Source organism: Camelina sativa, chromosome 16, assembly GCF_000633955.1.
Source record: "Camelina sativa cultivar DH55 chromosome 16, Cs, whole genome shotgun sequence".
Lineage (NCBI taxonomy): Eukaryota > Viridiplantae > Streptophyta > Magnoliopsida > Brassicales > Brassicaceae > Camelina > Camelina sativa.
In genome coordinates this window covers 27,790,816-27,808,149 of record NC_025700.1, presented here as the reverse complement: position 1 = coordinate 27,808,149, position 17,334 = coordinate 27,790,816, and the positions used below count along the sequence as shown (strand labels likewise).

Here is a 17,334-nt window from a genome sequence, read left to right as displayed (position 1 = left end):
CTCATACACAGTTGAAAATATCAAAACATCTTGATTTTGACTAAGTTGGTATATTCGTAATTTTTAGGGCTATACGGCCATTTAGATGAATTAAACGATTGATAAATAGTTATACAATTTATACTTTTTTTTGTTATCACCAAGTAACATATTGTATATATAATATAATTAAAAATAATGACCATGTAACCTCTAATATAACCGACAATGGAGTATCAGTCTAACCCAATTAGTTTATTACACATCGAAGAGTTCTTTTGGGGTCATTCACCCCAATAAACATTTAACTAAAAATATGTGTTATAGATCTTTTAAACTATCAAAATGGCCAACATATTCTGAATCTACAATCTCCTCTAAGAAAGAAGTAACCGTTGTAACCCTTTAGAATGGGCTCCATTATACTCTATTGTTTGGAATGTCCGGTTTATGTCGACTTCTCTTCCAATACGTAACTATTGTCAAGTAATTAATTTAATAATATAATCATCTAACTGTTACTATAAAAAAAACATATATATAGCTTAGTTAACCTAAAGAGAGACGGTAATTATCGGTAACATATGGTATGAAAGTCAAATGCTACATCTAAATTTTTCATTATCAATTTTTTCTAAACTCTATTCCATTTGCTTGTTTTGAAAAGAATGCATATTAATGTAAACATGGTTTTTTTAGTTGAATATATAATACACTCATTATGGCCTCGATTCTTTCAAAAGATTTTGAGATTTCATCAACTTCTGCTTTTTGTAAATTATATATAGTAAAATACTAATGATAAGTCGCCCATCAAATGATAACTGATAAGTCAACTACACCGAGTCAATTAATCAAGAAGATTGGAGCTGGTTTAGGTGTTCAATCGGAAGCCGGTTATCAAAACCAAAAACGGTGTAGTTTTGACTAGCTCAGTGACCTAAATCGAAGAAGCTTGAAGGATTTTTTATATTTTACAAGACTCAAAGGTGTGATTACGATTTGCTTTAAGCCCAACTGGAGTAACATGTAACAATAATAAGACCACTAGAATGTGTAGCCGCTACAAAATATGACACGGTTTAACTGTTTAAGAGAACCAAAATGTTAAAACAAAGAATCAATCTTCATTACACATACATTCTTTACATCTAGGGTAACGGTAAACGCTGCGTCCCGTTGGTCTAACCAATACATGTTTGGTCTGCCTAACGTTTTTTCTCACTCTCTGCTCGAACACTTTCCACTCTATAGTATTATTCTTCAACAATATGTCCGAGAACCTCCGTTTGTTCGGTCTGATCGTCGGCATTTTCCCTGCTCCGTAATATATCCTGTAACCCGATACAAGAGACGACAACTGACTCCCTGAATCCGTCATCGCAAATGCGTCCGATGCAGCACATGCAATGAAATCAAGAACCGCTAGCTACACAACCAAAAACAAAAAAAAATATAAATCTCGCGGCTCAGTTAACCGGTAAACCGAAAATGTAGTTAAAAGGCTGAGAAATTACCTGAGATGAGAAATTTTTGAAAGGCTGTAGCTCAGTTTCAGTGAGTACATTCTCTTTGGTGACAAGATTCGGGTAGAGACTCGTTAAAGCAGCTAACCGTTTATTCCCACCGTATATATTAGCACCAGCCACGAAAACACGGGTCTTCCTATTGAAACCAAGACCCGCAAGCATAAGCACATCTTCTTCAGGTGATAACGGACAAAGCCCTTCCGTTCTCAGATCTTCCGGAGATGGCATTCTACAAAATGACAAAACAACTGAGCATTCATTGTGGTATCACAAAACCGATTTGATAATGCGAAGAAAAGAACAAACTTTTTAGTCTTTGTTAGATTTGCCAGCGTGGGGAAATGTTTTTCTCTGTAAGCATCAAGTTCCATCTTCTCAGCATCGCCGCCTCCGAAGTAACAGAGAGAATGAGCCACCATATCTATTTCAAATCTTAGATGGAGTGCTAGATACTTAGAAGCCTTATGTAGAGGACCTGCCTTCTTGTCCAATATGAAGGACGCAAATTTTGGACCGACGAGGTACGGATCAACCGGTGCGAGGTGTGATCCGCTATCTCGTAATCTCCTAACGAGAACCGCAGCTGTTTCTTGTATCTTTGGAACGAAGTTTAACGCATGAAAGTTACATCTACACCGCAGCCTCTACTCCCCCAAAACAAAATTGGATCATTATTACGAGTCAGAGTATCGATATGCACAATGCTAAAAGAAAGGTCTTTTACCTGTAACTGAAACGGTATTGGATCAAAGGCCAAACGGTTTCCGAATCCAAAGAAATGAACAACTCTGTTTTTGAGTAGAAGAGGGAGAATGTGTTTCATGTAAAACCCGGGCTTGGCTTCTTTCACGACATCCATATCCGTAACCTTAAAACGATAAAGAAGTACTTAAGAAAAATTATCAAAGATGAAAGAGTTTTAGAAATTTAAAGAGGTATAAAGGAACTCACGAGGCTGCCAATGGCCTCAAGGTCTAGAGACTGAAGCTCTTTTGGTAGTTTCTTTACAATCCGGATATCAGGAGAGAGATACTTAATAAAATGTTCCACCTGATAGATATCTCCAAACTGACTATAAACCAAATCACAAACGTCAAAATGTGACGTTCGACGTAAAAAATGATCAATAATAAGAGAAGGAGATAGAGAACAGAGGAACCTTACAATAGTTACCTTGCATCGGTCCAGACATCACTGAACATGAGTTTGGGAACAACGAGTGTGGCATTGAGCATCCGAGCAACAACAACAATGTTACAAACCTGTTTTAATAATGGCCAACGGTTAGTCAATATAAAGAGTGGGAAAAAGTAATACGTAACGCAATAAAAACTTACAGCAACTCTTTGTTGGTTGATCCCACCATTCGCAGTTACCATTATATATCCATTATTCCCATCTACGCAAAAAAAAACACCAAAATCAGGAAAACTTATAATTACTAATTTAGCACGAGAAGTAAACTCACAGAGAGTAAAAAATAAGAGACCACTAGGCTTCCAAGAACGTTGATCAGCACAAGGCTTCCAAGCCAAAGCTTGGTCCTTTGGTTCTCGCCACAGCTCTTTTGGCTCAATTTTGTTTTGCCCCTATAACAAAAACAATGTTGCAGGCGGATTCTTGGCTTAAAATTCGAAATGTTGTAATCAGAAGGATATCAAAAATGAAGCAAATCAATAACAATAGTAAGTATACCTCAGCCAAAGCATGAGCAGCATAAGCCAACAATCTACCATAGGTTCCATTATATTTCTTCTTTGGTTTCCCCATCTTTTTCTTCTCTCCATGCTACCAAATCATATCAGTCACACAACATCAAAACCAAAATGAAAAAGTCATGTAATATAAATAAAGTTATAATAAATTCATTCTAACAAAATCTTAAACGTGTGAAATTTTATATTTCGTTTCCTAACAAAAATTTTAACTTGCATTACCATTCATCTAGCAATCTCAGACAAATTATAGTTCTCTTTTCCCTAACAAATGTTTTGTAACCGTTTGGTTAAAGTTAAAATCCCTTTTTACTGTACTTGGGAGATTGATTTGATAAGAAACAGACAGTTAAAAAGTTAAAGTTCAAAATAAATTAACCAATCACATTGTTTTATACCTGTAGAGATGCCGACACTTTAACGGACGCCCGTTTCACACCCGGGTTCGGGTTCGTATCCGGAATTAGTTTCCGGTCCGGTTTTGGGTTAAGATTTGGTTTTTTCGAGAAACCTCTTCGAAGCCAAGCTCGACCTTCATGGAGCTGAGACAGCATGAACCAATTAACAAAAATAAAGAAAGCTACAAGCCCGATCACACACGCGGCGGTTTTGGCCGTTCTGATTCGTTTCCTCTTTGCTCTCTTAACCGGATTTTTCAAACTCCGGTTTGGATCTCCGTTGATCCAAGACAAAATCGACCCGGTATCACGAATCTGGTCTCTAGCTACTTCTGAGAACCGGGTTGGACCGAGACGTGTCGGTGATTGAACCGGAGAAGCTCCTCCTCCACTTCCATGGATCAGATCTTGGACTCGAGTCTCTGGTTTCTCTTCGTCAGGTCTCTCCGTAGCCATAACTAACACAGAGCTCACTCTCTCTCTCCTCTTGTGAGAGAATGATTTGTTGAATTTAACGAAGCTCAAGTGAAGAAAGAGAGAAGAGTGTGTTTGTGTCTTTTTTTTATTTTCTTTGTCTGAAAATTTAGTTTTGTTTTAATCCTTGAGATTGACGCTGGTATTAGTTTAAGGTCACTTGCCTTTTTAAATTTTTTTTCTAATCTTTACCTTTTTACATAATTAATTTGATTACCAGACTAGTGTTGTTTACTAGTTACTAGTCTACTACTAATCTACAGCCTGCTGAAAGCTATGTAACATGTGAATAAGTTTAACATTAATAAGTAATCAGCTGTCAAAAAAAACTAATTATAATCATGTGTCAGTAATATTGGGCCTATATACAAGTGGATATGTGGGCCTTTTAATACGCTTTTTGCATATCAGAGTAATATGTTTTCATTGCGGGCCTATACATCTGTTTTTGGTGATGTATTATTAAATTATGCAGGTTATTAGATAAAAAAGGATAAAAAGTAAGGGAACTTATTAATTTCATTTTGTCAGGCCATTATCTGTTTTATTAAAGAAAACATAGCACATGGGAAGAGTTATTAGTTTACTTTTTTAAAATAGTTAGAGTTAAGAATTTAAAATTATATTCATACCAGTTTTTCTTTTTTTTAAAAAATATACTATTATTCATATCATTTTGATATAAAGGTTTACCTTTCGGACATGGTATCAATCAATACTAATGTAATGAGAGTGCTAAAAAGGAATCATTACAATTTGATACAATCCCATGTAGTAGTCTTGATGCACGTCTTTAGACAATTTTATGTAACAAATAAAACTATACTACACATACACTGATTGAAAAAGATGGTCATACTAAATAAATAAAAATAAAAGAATAGTGTGGCTAGCTAGATAATTTCACATTGATTTGGACGTAAGAAAAAAGTGATTCATATTCGGAATAAAAAATAAAATAATAGAGATTCATACTGAAAAATTAAAAATATGATTTTATAACTGGACTTCAACGTGATGGCACGCAATACTCGTTGAATCCGTAAAATGAGTAAAAAAAGTAGGAAATTTCATTGATTATGCTGTTGAAAATTTGTCCCAAATGCCATTTTATTTTCATCTCATCAAAAATGTCATTTGTGTGGAACACCAATAGAATGAAAAGACCAAAATGTCTTCTCGTTTTATTGACGAAAATATGTGGCGGGGGAATTCGAAATTGAAGATATTAATTATGATTGGACATGCATTAATGGCGTGATGGACAGACAATTACGATTTATCTTTTGCTAAAAGGAGTTTATTGAAGTTAATACTACCATTTTTTAGGCTAACATTTCCTAAACTAAAACAGATCTCAAGAAAATAGTAGGTGAAGGAAGGTGGAGTTGGTTGTCGGAAAAGCAGAGGTATGTATTTGCATTTAATATGGTCGGTTACAAATGGAGAATGTAGGTGTTTGGGATGGGTATTACCTTTTAGAAACAGAAACATGGTTGATTGTTCAACACAGACTACTGAACTATTTTGCAGGTGGCTTCCATGAATGTAAGCTGGAAGAGTCTTTTTGTATCTTAGGTTGGAAGGGTCTGTTTTTTTTTTTTATTGTCTATCGGTTGTATTATGTCTACTTTTAGTCTCGGTAGACATGTCTAACTGATAATTAAGATTTATACTGTATTTTGTTATGTCTATTGTTAGTAATGTCTATCAGATTTATTATGTCTATCTAACTTGTAATGTCTATGGACTTTGTTATGTCTATCTGGATTGTAAGTTCGTCGATCTATTTCTATTGACTTTGTTTTTTTTTGTCTATCCTAATTATAATGTCTATCGGATTAGAATGTCTACCACCATTAACTTGTGTAAAAGATAAAAGATAAACGATAAAAAAGCCAAACACCTTCATTCGTTGTACAACCAGATAACAGATAAACCTAAAAAACACGAATACATGTCCCTCGAGTAAGATAAAAGGTGGACTAAAACAGCAAAGCAATACAATCTTCTGACTAAAATAATAGGGTAGACATAATCGAGGAAGACAACAAAACCAACATATGTCCATCGCATTGGATGGACATATTCGCCAAATGATGATACTCAATATCCAAATTTCCTAATGAAAAACCCAACTACAAAGAGAAGGACAAGGACATAAATTAAAGTGTACAAAACAAGAGCAGATGTTGGGCGGTTGGATTTTGGGTGTGTGGTAAGAGGTGGGAATCGCTGAACAAAAGCTCTGAAGTCCGTTTACCCAGCACTTACTCTACGACCATCTCCTGGAGGATGTCGATCTGTTCGGAATTCGACTTATCCCCAAACACTTCACCCAACCTGTTCAACGAATGACAACAATTTCATCAGCCAATGAGTGGTTTCGACGAAAGTTGAAAATGGTCCATCATAGGGTGGACATCTACCTGGTCTGTCTTCTCTGGTCCACCATGGACACATCATTGTCAGTTACAAACTGGTTCTCCGGAGGCATAACATACCCAGATCCAGCGTGGTCATCAGACATGCATTGGAAGCATAATAAGGAGCGACATAAGTAATTTGAGTAGATAAGTAACGGTAGACATTTGGTCTAAGAAAGACCACATAAGTAAATTAGGTGGACAAGTAATGGTAGATAAAAAAACTCTCTTGGTGGATGTCGTCCATCTCCCCATCAACCCTGTACATTTGGTAACTTGTGAGTTACCGAAGACATAATGATGTTAAAATGCAAAGGTGAACAAAGACATGTTCTGATGATTTTCTATCCGTAAGTTAATGGTCTATCGTGATAAATACAGCGGGTGGACATACAAAGTCAGATCTTCAATTAGGTCAGAAGACGAATTTTTGTTAAAAAGCAAAGGTGGACAAGGACCATGTTCTGATGGTTGTCTACCAGTAAGTCAATGGTCTATCATGATACAAACAGTGGGTGGACAAAAAAAATCGGATCTACATATAGGGCCACCAAATATCTGGTCTATCGGCTTATTTTCATAATTCTATCTGATCAGTTTTCAAACCTAGACGAAGTACGCGACTCTAATGAGAATTCGAAGCAATTAAACACACACAAACCTGAGAGAGGCGGTAGCGGCCCTTGGCTCTCCATCGCTTAAAATCTCGGCATCTTCCACTCGCACACTAAAACGAGGAAGACTTTCAATCACGTTTTTTGGATTTCCTAAAAAATTAAATAAAACAAAGCAAAAGTTATCTTAAATACCAAGGGTCGGGTTCGGAAGACGGTTCCCCTGTGTCACCAACTTCGGCGGTTGGAGGCGGAAGAAGCGGAGGATTCGGCCGTAGAAACGACTGTATTAAGTAATTCATCATCAACACGTACGACGGCGGGCGTTGGCGGATGTTCGGCAAGAAAGAAGAGACAAAGAAGAAAGAGACTTCGAGCGACAGAAGGTTCGAGAGAAAGATTTCTCTTTTTGAAAAGAAAATACGAAGGGATTGGGTTTACGAAGTGATTAAAATATTTTTTTAATAATTGTTTTCTTTAATTAAAATTATTTTCTTTAACTTTAAGGACAGATCGATCGGAGGATAAAAAGCTCTTTCTGTAGTGTGTCTGTGGCAGACCGGAAAAGCAAAAAACAAAAATGGCATCCATAAGAAAGTTGTTCATTGTTCATGGCAGAATACACGATATTCTCAAAAAGTAATTGTTGACAAACATACAAAAATGAAAACTAACAAACGACGTCGTATTGGAGGTTACCGTTACCTTGGAAGTTACCGTTACTCACTTGGCAATTTGCATTGATTACGAAGAACAGAATCATAATTTACAATCTGATGTCTAATTTAGGAGATTAACAAAAATCAAGGCTCGTATAATATATACACATTCAGATTCAGGTTCATTCTCATGTACAATAATATAAGCTATTTTATGATACTATATGTGAGTCAACTAATGAAGTCATTATCTTATTTTGGCAACAAAGTCATTTATTTGATCCAACTTTGTCTGCAAAATAAGCATTAGATTATAAAGCTACAACAAAGAATGCAGCTGTGTAATAATAAATAAAATAAAAAAGCTGAAAAGTTATTCTAGAAAAGAAAAAACAAAACAAATGAGGCCTATGGTTTTTTCAACTCTCAAGAAATAGTCTCTGAGTTAGACGACGGCTTACCAACACTAGAATGAATGAAAAAGGTTTAAATTTTAAAAGATTCAAAACCTTTTCTCATCTTCTTCTTCTTCTTCTTCTTCCTGTATTTTCAGCGTTTTTTATCGACAAAAACGGCATGACGTTTCTTCTCTTCTCTTCCCAATCTGTTTGCTGTTAATAAAACCGATCTCTCTGTTTTCTATACTCTGTTTTTTTTTCTTCTCTTTTCTTCTCTCTCTGTTTCTATTTTCCAGAGGAAGGAGAAGAGAAAGCAAAACGACTTCTCCAAATGCTTCTATACAATATTCATCGCATGTCCTCACTTTGATTTCTGGGTTCGTTCGTCTCATATAGTTTTTTTTTTTCCTTCAATCTGATCGCAAAAGAAAAAAAAAAAAAGTTTAAATTTTTATCTTGGTCAACCACCAAAGACTAAATCTTTTTTTTCTGGGTAATGGGTCTGTAAAGGTGAGATTTTTGGATTCAAAGTGTTTGACTTTTTTGATCTTTGAATCTAAACTCTTAAAACCCTCACGGCACTGTTTTATTAATTTTTATAGGGTTCTTATATATTTGCAGGTGATAAGAAAATTTTAAGGGTTTAAGCATACATTAATGGCGACATTAGCAGATATTGGACTAGCAGCAGCGATCAACATCCTAAGTGCATTGATATTTCTTTTGCTATTCGCAATCTTGAGGATCCAACCATTCAATGATAGGGTTTATTTCCCTAAATGGTACTTAAAAGGTGTTCGAAGCAGCCCCTTGAATTCGGGTGCTTTCGCCAGCAAAATTGTGAATTTCGACTTTAGAGCGTATATACGGTTTTTGAATTGGATGCCCGCCGCTCTCAAGATGCCTGAGCCTGAACTTATTGATCATGCTGGTTTGGATTCTGCTGTCTATTTGAGGATTTACTTGATCGGGTAAACATATAATTAATGCTCAAGATTCTTTGTTATTGAACATACATTGAAAATTAGTAGAAGAGAATACTAATATTAGCTTTGTTCTTTGTATTTTGTTTACTCTTTTACAGACTTAAGATCTTTGTTCCCATCGCATTACTTTCATGGTCAGTTTTGGTACCTGTGAATTGGACAAGTGATGGATTGCAGCTAGCGAAACTTCGTAATGTAACATCGAGTAATATCGATAAGCTTTCGATATCAAATGTGGAACGTGGATCAGACAGGTTTTGGGCGCATCTTGTGATGGCTTATGCGTTCACATTCTGGACTTGCTATGTTCTAATAAGGGAATATGAGAAAATAGCTGCAATGCGGTTATCATTTCTTCAATCCGAGAAGCGGCGTGCTGATCAGTTCACCGTAAATATGTTTCTTTTTTCATTTATAATATAATCTCTCTGCTCTTTGGTCTTAACATTAGATATATGAGATAGGTTATAATATTGTTTGCATTTGACAGGTTCTGGTTAGAAACGTACCGCCGGAGTCAGACGAGACAATTAGCGAAAACGTTCAGCATTTCTTTCTTGTTAACCACCCGGACCATTATTTGACACATCAGGTTAGATCATATCCCTTAGAGGAATGAATCTTTAGTTCTGTTTATAGCTATTTTCTCGGTTAAGTCTTTCGAATATATATATCTAGGTGGTGTACAATGCAAATGAATTGGCTAAATTGGTAGCGGACAGGCAGAAAATGGAGAATTGGTTTGATTACTACCATTTGAAGTATACAAGAAACAAGGAACAAAGGCCAAGAGTAAAGGTAAAATACTTGTAGAAACACGAAGAGCTTAAAACACATATTTTAGTTATCTAATTCTGTTTTACATCTCGCAGTTGGGATTTCTCGGACTATGGGGAAATAAAGTAGATGCAATGGATCATTACACAGCTGAGATCGAGAAACTTAACGAGCAAGTAAGTATATTGTTTCCTCTAGGAGTGCCCAATGAAATATTAGTACCCATTCAATCTCACATCTTTTGCTTTCACAGATAATAGAGGAAAGGGTGAGAGTAAAGAAAGATGACAAGAATGTAATGCCAGCAGCTTTTGTGTCTTTTAAAACGCGTTGGGGTGCTGCGGTCTGCGCGCAGACACAACAAACAAAGAATCCAACAGAATGGTTAACAGAATGGGCTCCCGAGGCAAGAGAAGTGTTCTGGCCAAATCTTGCAATGCCTTACGTATCTCTCACGATAAGAAGATTTCTAATGCATGTTTCCTTCTTCTTCCTCACTTTCTTCTTCATCATTCCAATCGCATTTGTGCAATCCTTAGCAAGTATTGAAGGTATTCAGAAAAAAGCTTCGTTCCTCAATCCCATCATCGAAAAGTAGGTACATCTCTCTAGTTTTTTGTTTGCTTATTGGTACAACTGAGGACATTCTTGACTCGTTTCTATCATTGTGTGTGTTTGCAGGAGGTTTATGAAATCTTTGATCCAAGGTTTTCTTCCTGGTATAGTCTTGAAGCTCTTTTTGATATTCCTCCCAGCAATTTTAATGATCATGTCCAAATTCGAAGGGTTTGTTTCGATATCATCGTTAGAGAGAAGAGCGGCTTTTCGATATTATATATTCAACCTAGTGAATGTTTTCCTCGGTAGCATAATCACTGGATCTGCATTTGAACAACTTGATTCTTTTCTTAAACAATCCGCAAATGAGTAAGCTCGATCACTAGCACTTTTACTCTCCTTTGTAACTCTGTTCTCAACTACTTTTTACATTTCTTGTTTTAGCATTCCTCGGACAGTTGGAGTAGCGATACCGATAAAAGCAACTTTCTTTATAACGTATATAATGGTGGATGGTTGGGCGGGTGTGGCTGGAGAGATTCTTAGGTTGAAACCATTAGTCATTTTCCATTTAAAGAACTTCTTCTTGGTGAAAACTGAAAAAGATAGAGAAGAAGCTATGGATCCGGGACAGATCGATTTCTACGCTACAGAGCCTCGGATTCAACTATACTTTCTCCTTGGCCTTGTCTATGCTCCTGTCACTCCTGTTCTACTTCCTTTCATCATCTTCTTCTTTGGTTTCGCCTACCTCATCTTCCGTCATCAGGTATACAAAAGAAACAAACTATCTTCTTTTCTTTTAACAAGTTCATGTAGTATATTTCATTCGGTGCTATTGGTTAATAATTAGCTATGAACCGGTCTCTTTGTAGATCATAAATGTGTACAATCAGGAGTATGAGAGTGCGGCAGCGTTCTGGCCTGACGTTCATGGACGTATAATATCTGCATTGATCATCTCTCAAATCCTTTTGTTGGGGTTAATGAGCACAAAAGGAAAGGTTCAGTCCACGCCTTTCCTCCTCGTTCTAGCGATTCTCACTTTTGTTTTTCATCGGTTTTGCAAAGGCCGGTACGAATCGGCATTTGTCATTAATCCTTTGCAGGTTAGTAGTGTATATGATAAACTTAAACTAATACTATTTTTGGTTCATTATGTGTTGTTTAATAAATTTTGTAAGTACCGGTTTACAGGAAGCTATGATTAAAGATACATTGGAACGAGCAAGAGAACCAAACTTGAATCTTAAAGGGTTTCTTCAGAATGCATATATTCATCCGGTTTTCAAAGACGAAGAATTCGAAGATGACCAGTTTGAGGGATTAACCGAGGATTCAGATGACGAAGATTGTGTAGTTGTACCGACCAAACGTCAAAGACCCCGGAGAAAAACTGTGGCGAGCAGCAATGCGAGCGGTGGCTCGTCTCAATCACTGCCTTATAATCGATTTGATACGGATAAGGGAAAACCGGTATAGAAGAAACCGAACCAATACGTAAGAGATCTTCTTTTTTTTTTTTTGACGTGTGTGAAAAGGTTTTTGTATATTTGTATGCTATATTCATTGTCTTGTTTGAGTTTGTTGATTGTATATAAAAAAATTCGAATAAAACGATTTTTGTAAAACTTTATGCATGATTGGCACGGTCCATGTACATTGGATTAGCGTAAGTGTGACAAAACTCGATATTTCTTGGTTCAATGATGACTTCGTCCATGAACTTGAAAGCTGTGAGTTTGTTCAATACATATCCAATGATGCACATTACACATCAAAGGAGCGTTTATGTAGCCTTGGAGTCCCAAAAACCTAGCTATTAGTATAGAAAAATCTTTTGAAAAATTCTTAATAACCAAACACAACAGAAACATAGAAAGCATGTGTCGTGTTTGGTATGAAGATGTTTTGCATCAAAGATTCAGATGACTAAAATTGTGTACTTGTGTAGTTGTGTTGATTAAATTGTGTATTTTTTTTGTAATCATACACAGGTAATTATTGAATATATTGTACAACACCCTAATTCTACATACCTTTTTTTTTCCTTTTTTGACAACGAAAAGTCGAAAAGAACAAACCTCTTCTTTTACTATTTCGATGTTTAGAAAATATTATTCTGACATAATGTACCGCACTGCACGTAAGCATCGCATCTTTGGCTTTGGTCAAGACTATACGGACTTATAACTTGTATCTATTGTGCGTGTTTTACGGGTTAGTGAGAATTCTAAGAAGATATCGTACTCAATTCTTTTTAATGAAAAATTGAAGAAAGAAAAGTGTACAATAAATATTTTTATTTACAAAAATGAACAAAATTGATTTGTAATTTAATAATACTCATCCTATTGTGATGATGTAATTCTTTTTTAAAAATCATCGGTAAATCATAAATTATACTCCATCTTAAAGATACTAGTATCATGCTTGGAACTAAAACTATACTGCTGTAAGGTTAATGGTTACTATTTACTAATTTATTTTGTTGTAAAAAGAGTTGATATCGTTTGACAAAAAAAAAAAAATGATTTCAGAATATCTTGGATTCCAATAATCTCATATACGAAATTCACACAAAAAAAAAAAAATCATGTAGATAAACATGTCAATAAATATGAGTAAGAAATCCAAAATTCGAAGATTTCTCTTTAAATGCAAAGAAATTATCCAGAAAGACTTAAAAGTAGAAGTAAATCCTAATAAAAATTAAATTAATAATTTTCAGATTGTTGAATACTCCTAGTAATATAAGTAATGCTGACTAGTATTAATTATGCAAATCTGACTTGTTGTTGTGTAACGCATTTGTATTTGTTTTTCACGTGGTGAGTTATTTACTGTTTCACTAAAAAAATTGTTTTCTTCTTAAAAGATAAAAATAAAAAAGCTTAAAAATTGAGATAAATCATAAATCTCGTTTTCAGACAGATGAAAAGCGAGTGAACCGGCGAAAGGTATTAATCCCCTGCGACGCAGTTCCTCACTTGCGCTCCACGATTCACACACAAAAAGGTACTTTAACGGTCAGATTAGGTTCCATCCAATTCTCCATTCTGGGAAATATATCTCCGAATAAAAAAGTAATTTTCTTTTTTTCCTTTTGGGTTATGATATAAAAAAAAAGGAAAGCAAAGTTTTGTGAGAGAATCCATAGTTCTCTTCTCTGAATTGTTTAAATCTATGTCCAAGTAGCTGGAATCTAGGGTTTAGATTCGCTCTCGCAGGTGATTTCATCGTTGCTGAGAGTTCTTCGAGCTTTGTTCTTTTTTTTTCTCCCAAGGTAAAATTTAGTTTCGATCCTCTTCACGAATTCGAATTATGGACTTTGTTGTTGTTGTTGTTGTTGAATCTGTTTTTCATCGGATTGGTTTGAATTAACAATGTTCGTTCTTTTAATTCGTATATGGGTTTTTTTTTCTTGGAGATTCTAATCGATTGGTCAGCCACAAGTACTGTTTAATTGTGTGATTATTATGATCGATCAAATTCAGAATCGTCTTGTGTTTTTTTTTTTTTTTTTGGGATTTTGTTGGGATGCAGATAACAATGGAGTTGGATGACGTTAGTATCGAGGAATCTATAATAATGAGTGGTTCGTGGACAGTTAGGAAGAAGAGGAGTATGAAACCGTTTAAGTCTAGAGGTCTTTTTAGCGGTAGTAGGAGTAGTGGTAAGGAAAAGGTAGCAGTAGAAGAAGAAGAGAGCGGGAGGAGATTGAGAGTGTATAGCAGGAAAGGGAAGCATTCTAGAGGTGGTGATGGTGGTGGTTCAGCGGTTAGAAGGAGAAAGACATCTAAAGTAGAAGAGCAATGTTCTGAAGATGATGATCATGATGATGATTGCAGATTAGGTGAGTGGATGCGAAGGAGAAGCGTGAAACGCAAAGAAGTTAGGCCTAAGGTAGAGTCAGGGGAACGTTCTGAAGATGATGATTGTACAATTAGTAAAAGGCGATCTGTAGTCAGTAGAAAAAAGAGAGACAGACGCCAAGTGGAGATTGAAGAAGATGAGGAATGGGAAGAAGAAGTTCTACTGTGTGTGAAGATCAGGAAAACATCATCACGAAGGAGGACTCGTAATTTAGTTTCTAACAGTACTGAAAACGTTGCTGATGTTAGTACTTCCAGTTCGCGTTCGCCAGCTTCTGATGTATCAGATCCCCTTCTCAAAAACGGGATATCTATTGACTGCACAAGCGTAAGACAGGTAAATGTGTCATTGTATTCGATCATCAAAGAAGAACATGTAACTGTGTTGGTTTACTAAAATCTATATGGTGTTTTGTCTTGGCAGGAATCGAAGTCAGGCCCAATTTGCCATCAGTGCTTGAAAGGGGAAAGGATAACTCTTCTCATTTGCAGTGAATGTGAAGTGACGATGTACTGTCTTCAATGTATAAGGAAATGGTTAGTTTCTCCTTTAACTCTATACTGTATGTCTCTGTCTCGTTATAATATATACTTACTCTATTTATGGTTTGTTGCAGGTATCCAAATCTGTCTGAGGATAATGTCGTTGAGAAATGTCCTTTCTGCCGTAACAATTGTAATTGCAGCAAATGCTTGCATTTGAATGGTTCAATTGTGGTATGTTAAGATTACTTCTAGCCATCCATTTGCATAAGATTTGGATTTTTTTTTTTAACTGGTATCTGTGTTTTCTGTCTTTCCAGACACCCAAGAGGGAACTCTCGAACTCTGAAAGACGCCATCATCTTCAGTACTTGATTACCTTGATGCTTCCGTTTCTGAATAAGTTATCCAAATTCCAGAACCAAGAGATTGAAATTGAGGCAACGGTTCAAGGTATGAAACTTGCTCTACTATGACATAATATCTGTTGCTAGATGTGATATTTTTTTTGCTAACATGACCTGTTTCTGTAGGATTACTGCCTTCTGAAGTAGAAATAACTAAGGCAATAAGCTACACTGATGAACGCGTATACTGGTAAGCTAGGCACACCTAAGTTAGAATATTTATATTTACTTGAGGATCTTACTGAAATTTTCATCTGTGCTTCAGTGATCATTGTGCAACTTCGATTGTTGACTTGCACCGGAGCTGCCCAAAGTGCTCTTTTGAACTTTGTTTGAAGTGCTGTCAAGAGATTCGTGAAGGATCACTTTCTGAACGCCCTGAAATGAAGGTAGACTATGCTGATAAAGGATACCAATATATGCATGGTTTAGATGCTGCAGTACCGAGCTCCTCTTCCACTTCTGTAGAGGAAGAAGCTAGCCCATCCAACACCAAGTGGAGCCTTGGTGATAATGGAAGCATCACTTGTCCACCAAACAAGCTAGGTGGTTGTGGTGATTGTATATTAGAGCTTACGAGGATCCTACCACAGACGTGGATGTCAGACTTGGAGCACAAAGCAGAGACTTTCTTGGCATCATACAATATTAGCCCTAGAATGTTGATCTGTGAGTGTTCTCCTTTGGATACTGAGATGACAAGGAAAGCAGCTTCAAGGACAAAATCAAGTGACAACTACCTTTTCTGTCCTAAATCTCTTGATGTCTTGAAGGAAGAAGAGCTTCTACATTTTCAAGAGCATTGGGCAAAAGGTGAACCAGTAATTGTTAGGGACGCTCTTGATAACACACCTGGTTTAAGCTGGGAGCCAATGGTTATGTGGCGGGCGTTATGCGAAAACGTGAATTCACCAGCAAGTTCTAAGATGTCCCGAGTCAAAGCAATTGATTGTTTGGCTAATTGTGAGGTGGAGATCAATACACGTCACTTCTTTGATGGTTATAGTAGAGGAAGAACATATGAAAACTACTGGCCTGAGATGTTGAAGCTAAAGGACTGGCCTCCTTCTGACAAGTTTGAAGATCTTTTACCTCGTCACTGTGACGAGTTCATATCCGCATTACCTTTCCAAGAATATAGCGATCCTAGAACCGGGATTCTTAACATCGCAGCAAAGCTTCCGGAAGGACTTATCAAACCAGATTTGGGGCCAAAAACTTACATTGCCTATGGGATTCCTGATGAGCTCGGTAGAGGGGATTCAGTGACTAAGCTTCACTGTGATATGTCAGACGCGGTAAAGATTTCATTTAGTTTGTTTTATTCTTGGTTTTGGTTTAATTGGTCCAAAGAGACTCACTTTTTTAATTCATGTAGGTGAATATATTGACGCAAACTGCTGAAGTAACCCTAAGTCAAGAACAGATATCCGCAGTCAAAGTTCTGAAACAGAAACACAAGGAACAAGACAAGTTTGAAGAACAGAGCACTAGAGACTGTAGCGAAATGGAAGAAGAATTGAACTTGCCAGAGATTCTGAGCAGTGAAAATGAAGAAACTGGCAGTGCTCTTTGGGACATATTTAGGAGAGAAGATGTTCCTAAGTTAGAAGATTATCTAAGAAAGCATTGCAAAGAATTTAGACACACTTATTGTTGTCCAGTTACAAAGGTAACAATCCTGACTTCTGCAACAACTTTTAACGAATTTAATTTCTCGGGGTACTCATGATTTCTTCTTTTCAGGTTTATCATCCGATACATGACCAGACATGCTATTTAACCGTAGAGCACAAAAGAAAACTCAAGGCGGAATTTGGTATGTAACCAAGTTACTTGGAGATGATGTATCGTGAGTCAATATTGACGAGCTAAATGTTTTGTTTGAAACCGTAGGGATCGAGCCATGGACATTTGTGCAAAAGCTAGGTGAAGCGGTATTTATTCCTGCGGGTTGTCCGCATCAAGTTCGGAATCTGAAGGTAAAACAGAATGATTCTCTTCTTCTTCTACTACTTATACAATTTGCTTTGTATTGGAAGATCTAATGATTTTT

The 17,334-nt window shown here is 36.3% G+C and overlaps 3 protein-coding genes across 5 annotated transcripts in view; 2 read left to right on the top strand and 1 right to left on the bottom strand.

The window, feature by feature from the left end:
* On the bottom strand, positions 1,000-4,219 carry LOC104752890 (uncharacterized protein At1g04910-like). The gene is made up of 10 exons (XM_010475150.2): positions 3,622-4,219; positions 3,204-3,296; positions 2,998-3,097; positions 2,846-2,907; positions 2,682-2,770; positions 2,460-2,580; positions 2,233-2,376; positions 1,815-2,152; positions 1,497-1,737; positions 1,000-1,408 (listed from the first exon to the last, which is right to left on the bottom strand). Exons 1-10 carry the CDS (start codon positions 4,075-4,077, stop codon positions 1,100-1,102), a joined length of 1,953 nt encoding a protein of 650 aa, XP_010473452.1. The 5' UTR covers positions 4,078-4,219; the 3' UTR covers positions 1,000-1,099.
* LOC104752889 (CSC1-like protein At1g62320) lies at positions 8,239-12,190 on the top strand. 2 transcript variants are annotated; one of them, XM_010475148.1, is made up of 11 exons: positions 8,239-8,569; positions 8,814-9,163; positions 9,277-9,568; positions 9,669-9,770; positions 9,857-9,976; positions 10,051-10,131; positions 10,209-10,549; positions 10,637-10,882; positions 10,958-11,282; positions 11,389-11,622; positions 11,711-12,190. In XM_010475148.1, exons 2-11 carry the CDS (start codon positions 8,850-8,852, stop codon positions 11,993-11,995), a joined length of 2,340 nt encoding a protein of 779 aa, XP_010473450.1. In that variant the 5' UTR covers positions 8,239-8,569; positions 8,814-8,849; the 3' UTR covers positions 11,996-12,190. The 2 variants fall into 2 exon arrangements, with proteins under 2 accessions (XP_010473450.1, XP_010473449.1); XM_010475147.1 differs by having other exon boundaries at positions 8,239-8,702.
* Positions 13,604-17,334, top strand: part of LOC104752888 (lysine-specific demethylase JMJ25-like) — an 8,265-nt gene continuing 4,534 nt past the window's right edge. Inside the window, exons 1-10 of one of the 2 annotated variants that reach the window (XM_019238511.1) lie at positions 13,604-13,743; positions 14,060-14,725; positions 14,813-14,925; positions 15,006-15,105; positions 15,192-15,324; positions 15,405-15,468; positions 15,544-16,576; positions 16,657-16,950; positions 17,025-17,097; positions 17,175-17,260. In XM_019238511.1, the coding sequence (XP_019094056.1) occupies positions 14,066-14,725; positions 14,813-14,925; positions 15,006-15,105; positions 15,192-15,324; positions 15,405-15,468; positions 15,544-16,576; positions 16,657-16,950; positions 17,025-17,097; positions 17,175-17,260 (2,556 nt within the window). In that variant the 5' untranslated portion in view covers positions 13,604-13,743; positions 14,060-14,065. Of the gene's footprint in view, positions 13,800-14,059; positions 14,726-14,812; positions 14,926-15,005; positions 15,106-15,191; positions 15,325-15,404; positions 15,469-15,543; positions 16,577-16,656; positions 16,951-17,024; positions 17,098-17,174; positions 17,261-17,334 lie in introns of both variants that reach the window. The other variant, XM_010475145.2, reaches the window with a different exon arrangement.

What these genes read in the sequence shown, in the direction of transcription:
- LOC104752890 (XM_010475150.2), bottom strand. Translation starts at nt 4,077, where the DNA reads ATGGCTACGGAGAGACCTGACGAAGAGAAACCAGAGACTCGAGTCCAA. An exon ending in TTGAGGCCATTGGCAGCCTC is followed by an intron (nt 2,377 to 2,459) that starts GTGAGTTCCTTT and finishes TATCGTTTTAAG; the next exon opens with GTTACGGATATGGATGTCGT. An exon ending in CAATACCGTTTCAGTTACAG is followed by an intron (nt 2,153 to 2,232) that starts GTAAAAGACCTT and finishes TTGGGGGAGTAG; the next exon opens with AGGCTGCGGTGTAGATGTAA.
- LOC104752889 (XM_010475148.1), top strand. Translation starts at nt 8,850, where the DNA reads ATGGCGACATTAGCAGATATTGGACTAGCAGCAGCGATCAACATCCTA. An exon ending in TCGAGAAACTTAACGAGCAA is followed by an intron (nt 10,132 to 10,208) that starts GTAAGTATATTG and finishes TTGCTTTCACAG; the next exon opens with ATAATAGAGGAAAGGGTGAG. An exon ending in TTGTCATTAATCCTTTGCAG is followed by an intron (nt 11,623 to 11,710) that starts GTTAGTAGTGTA and finishes ACCGGTTTACAG; the next exon opens with GAAGCTATGATTAAAGATAC.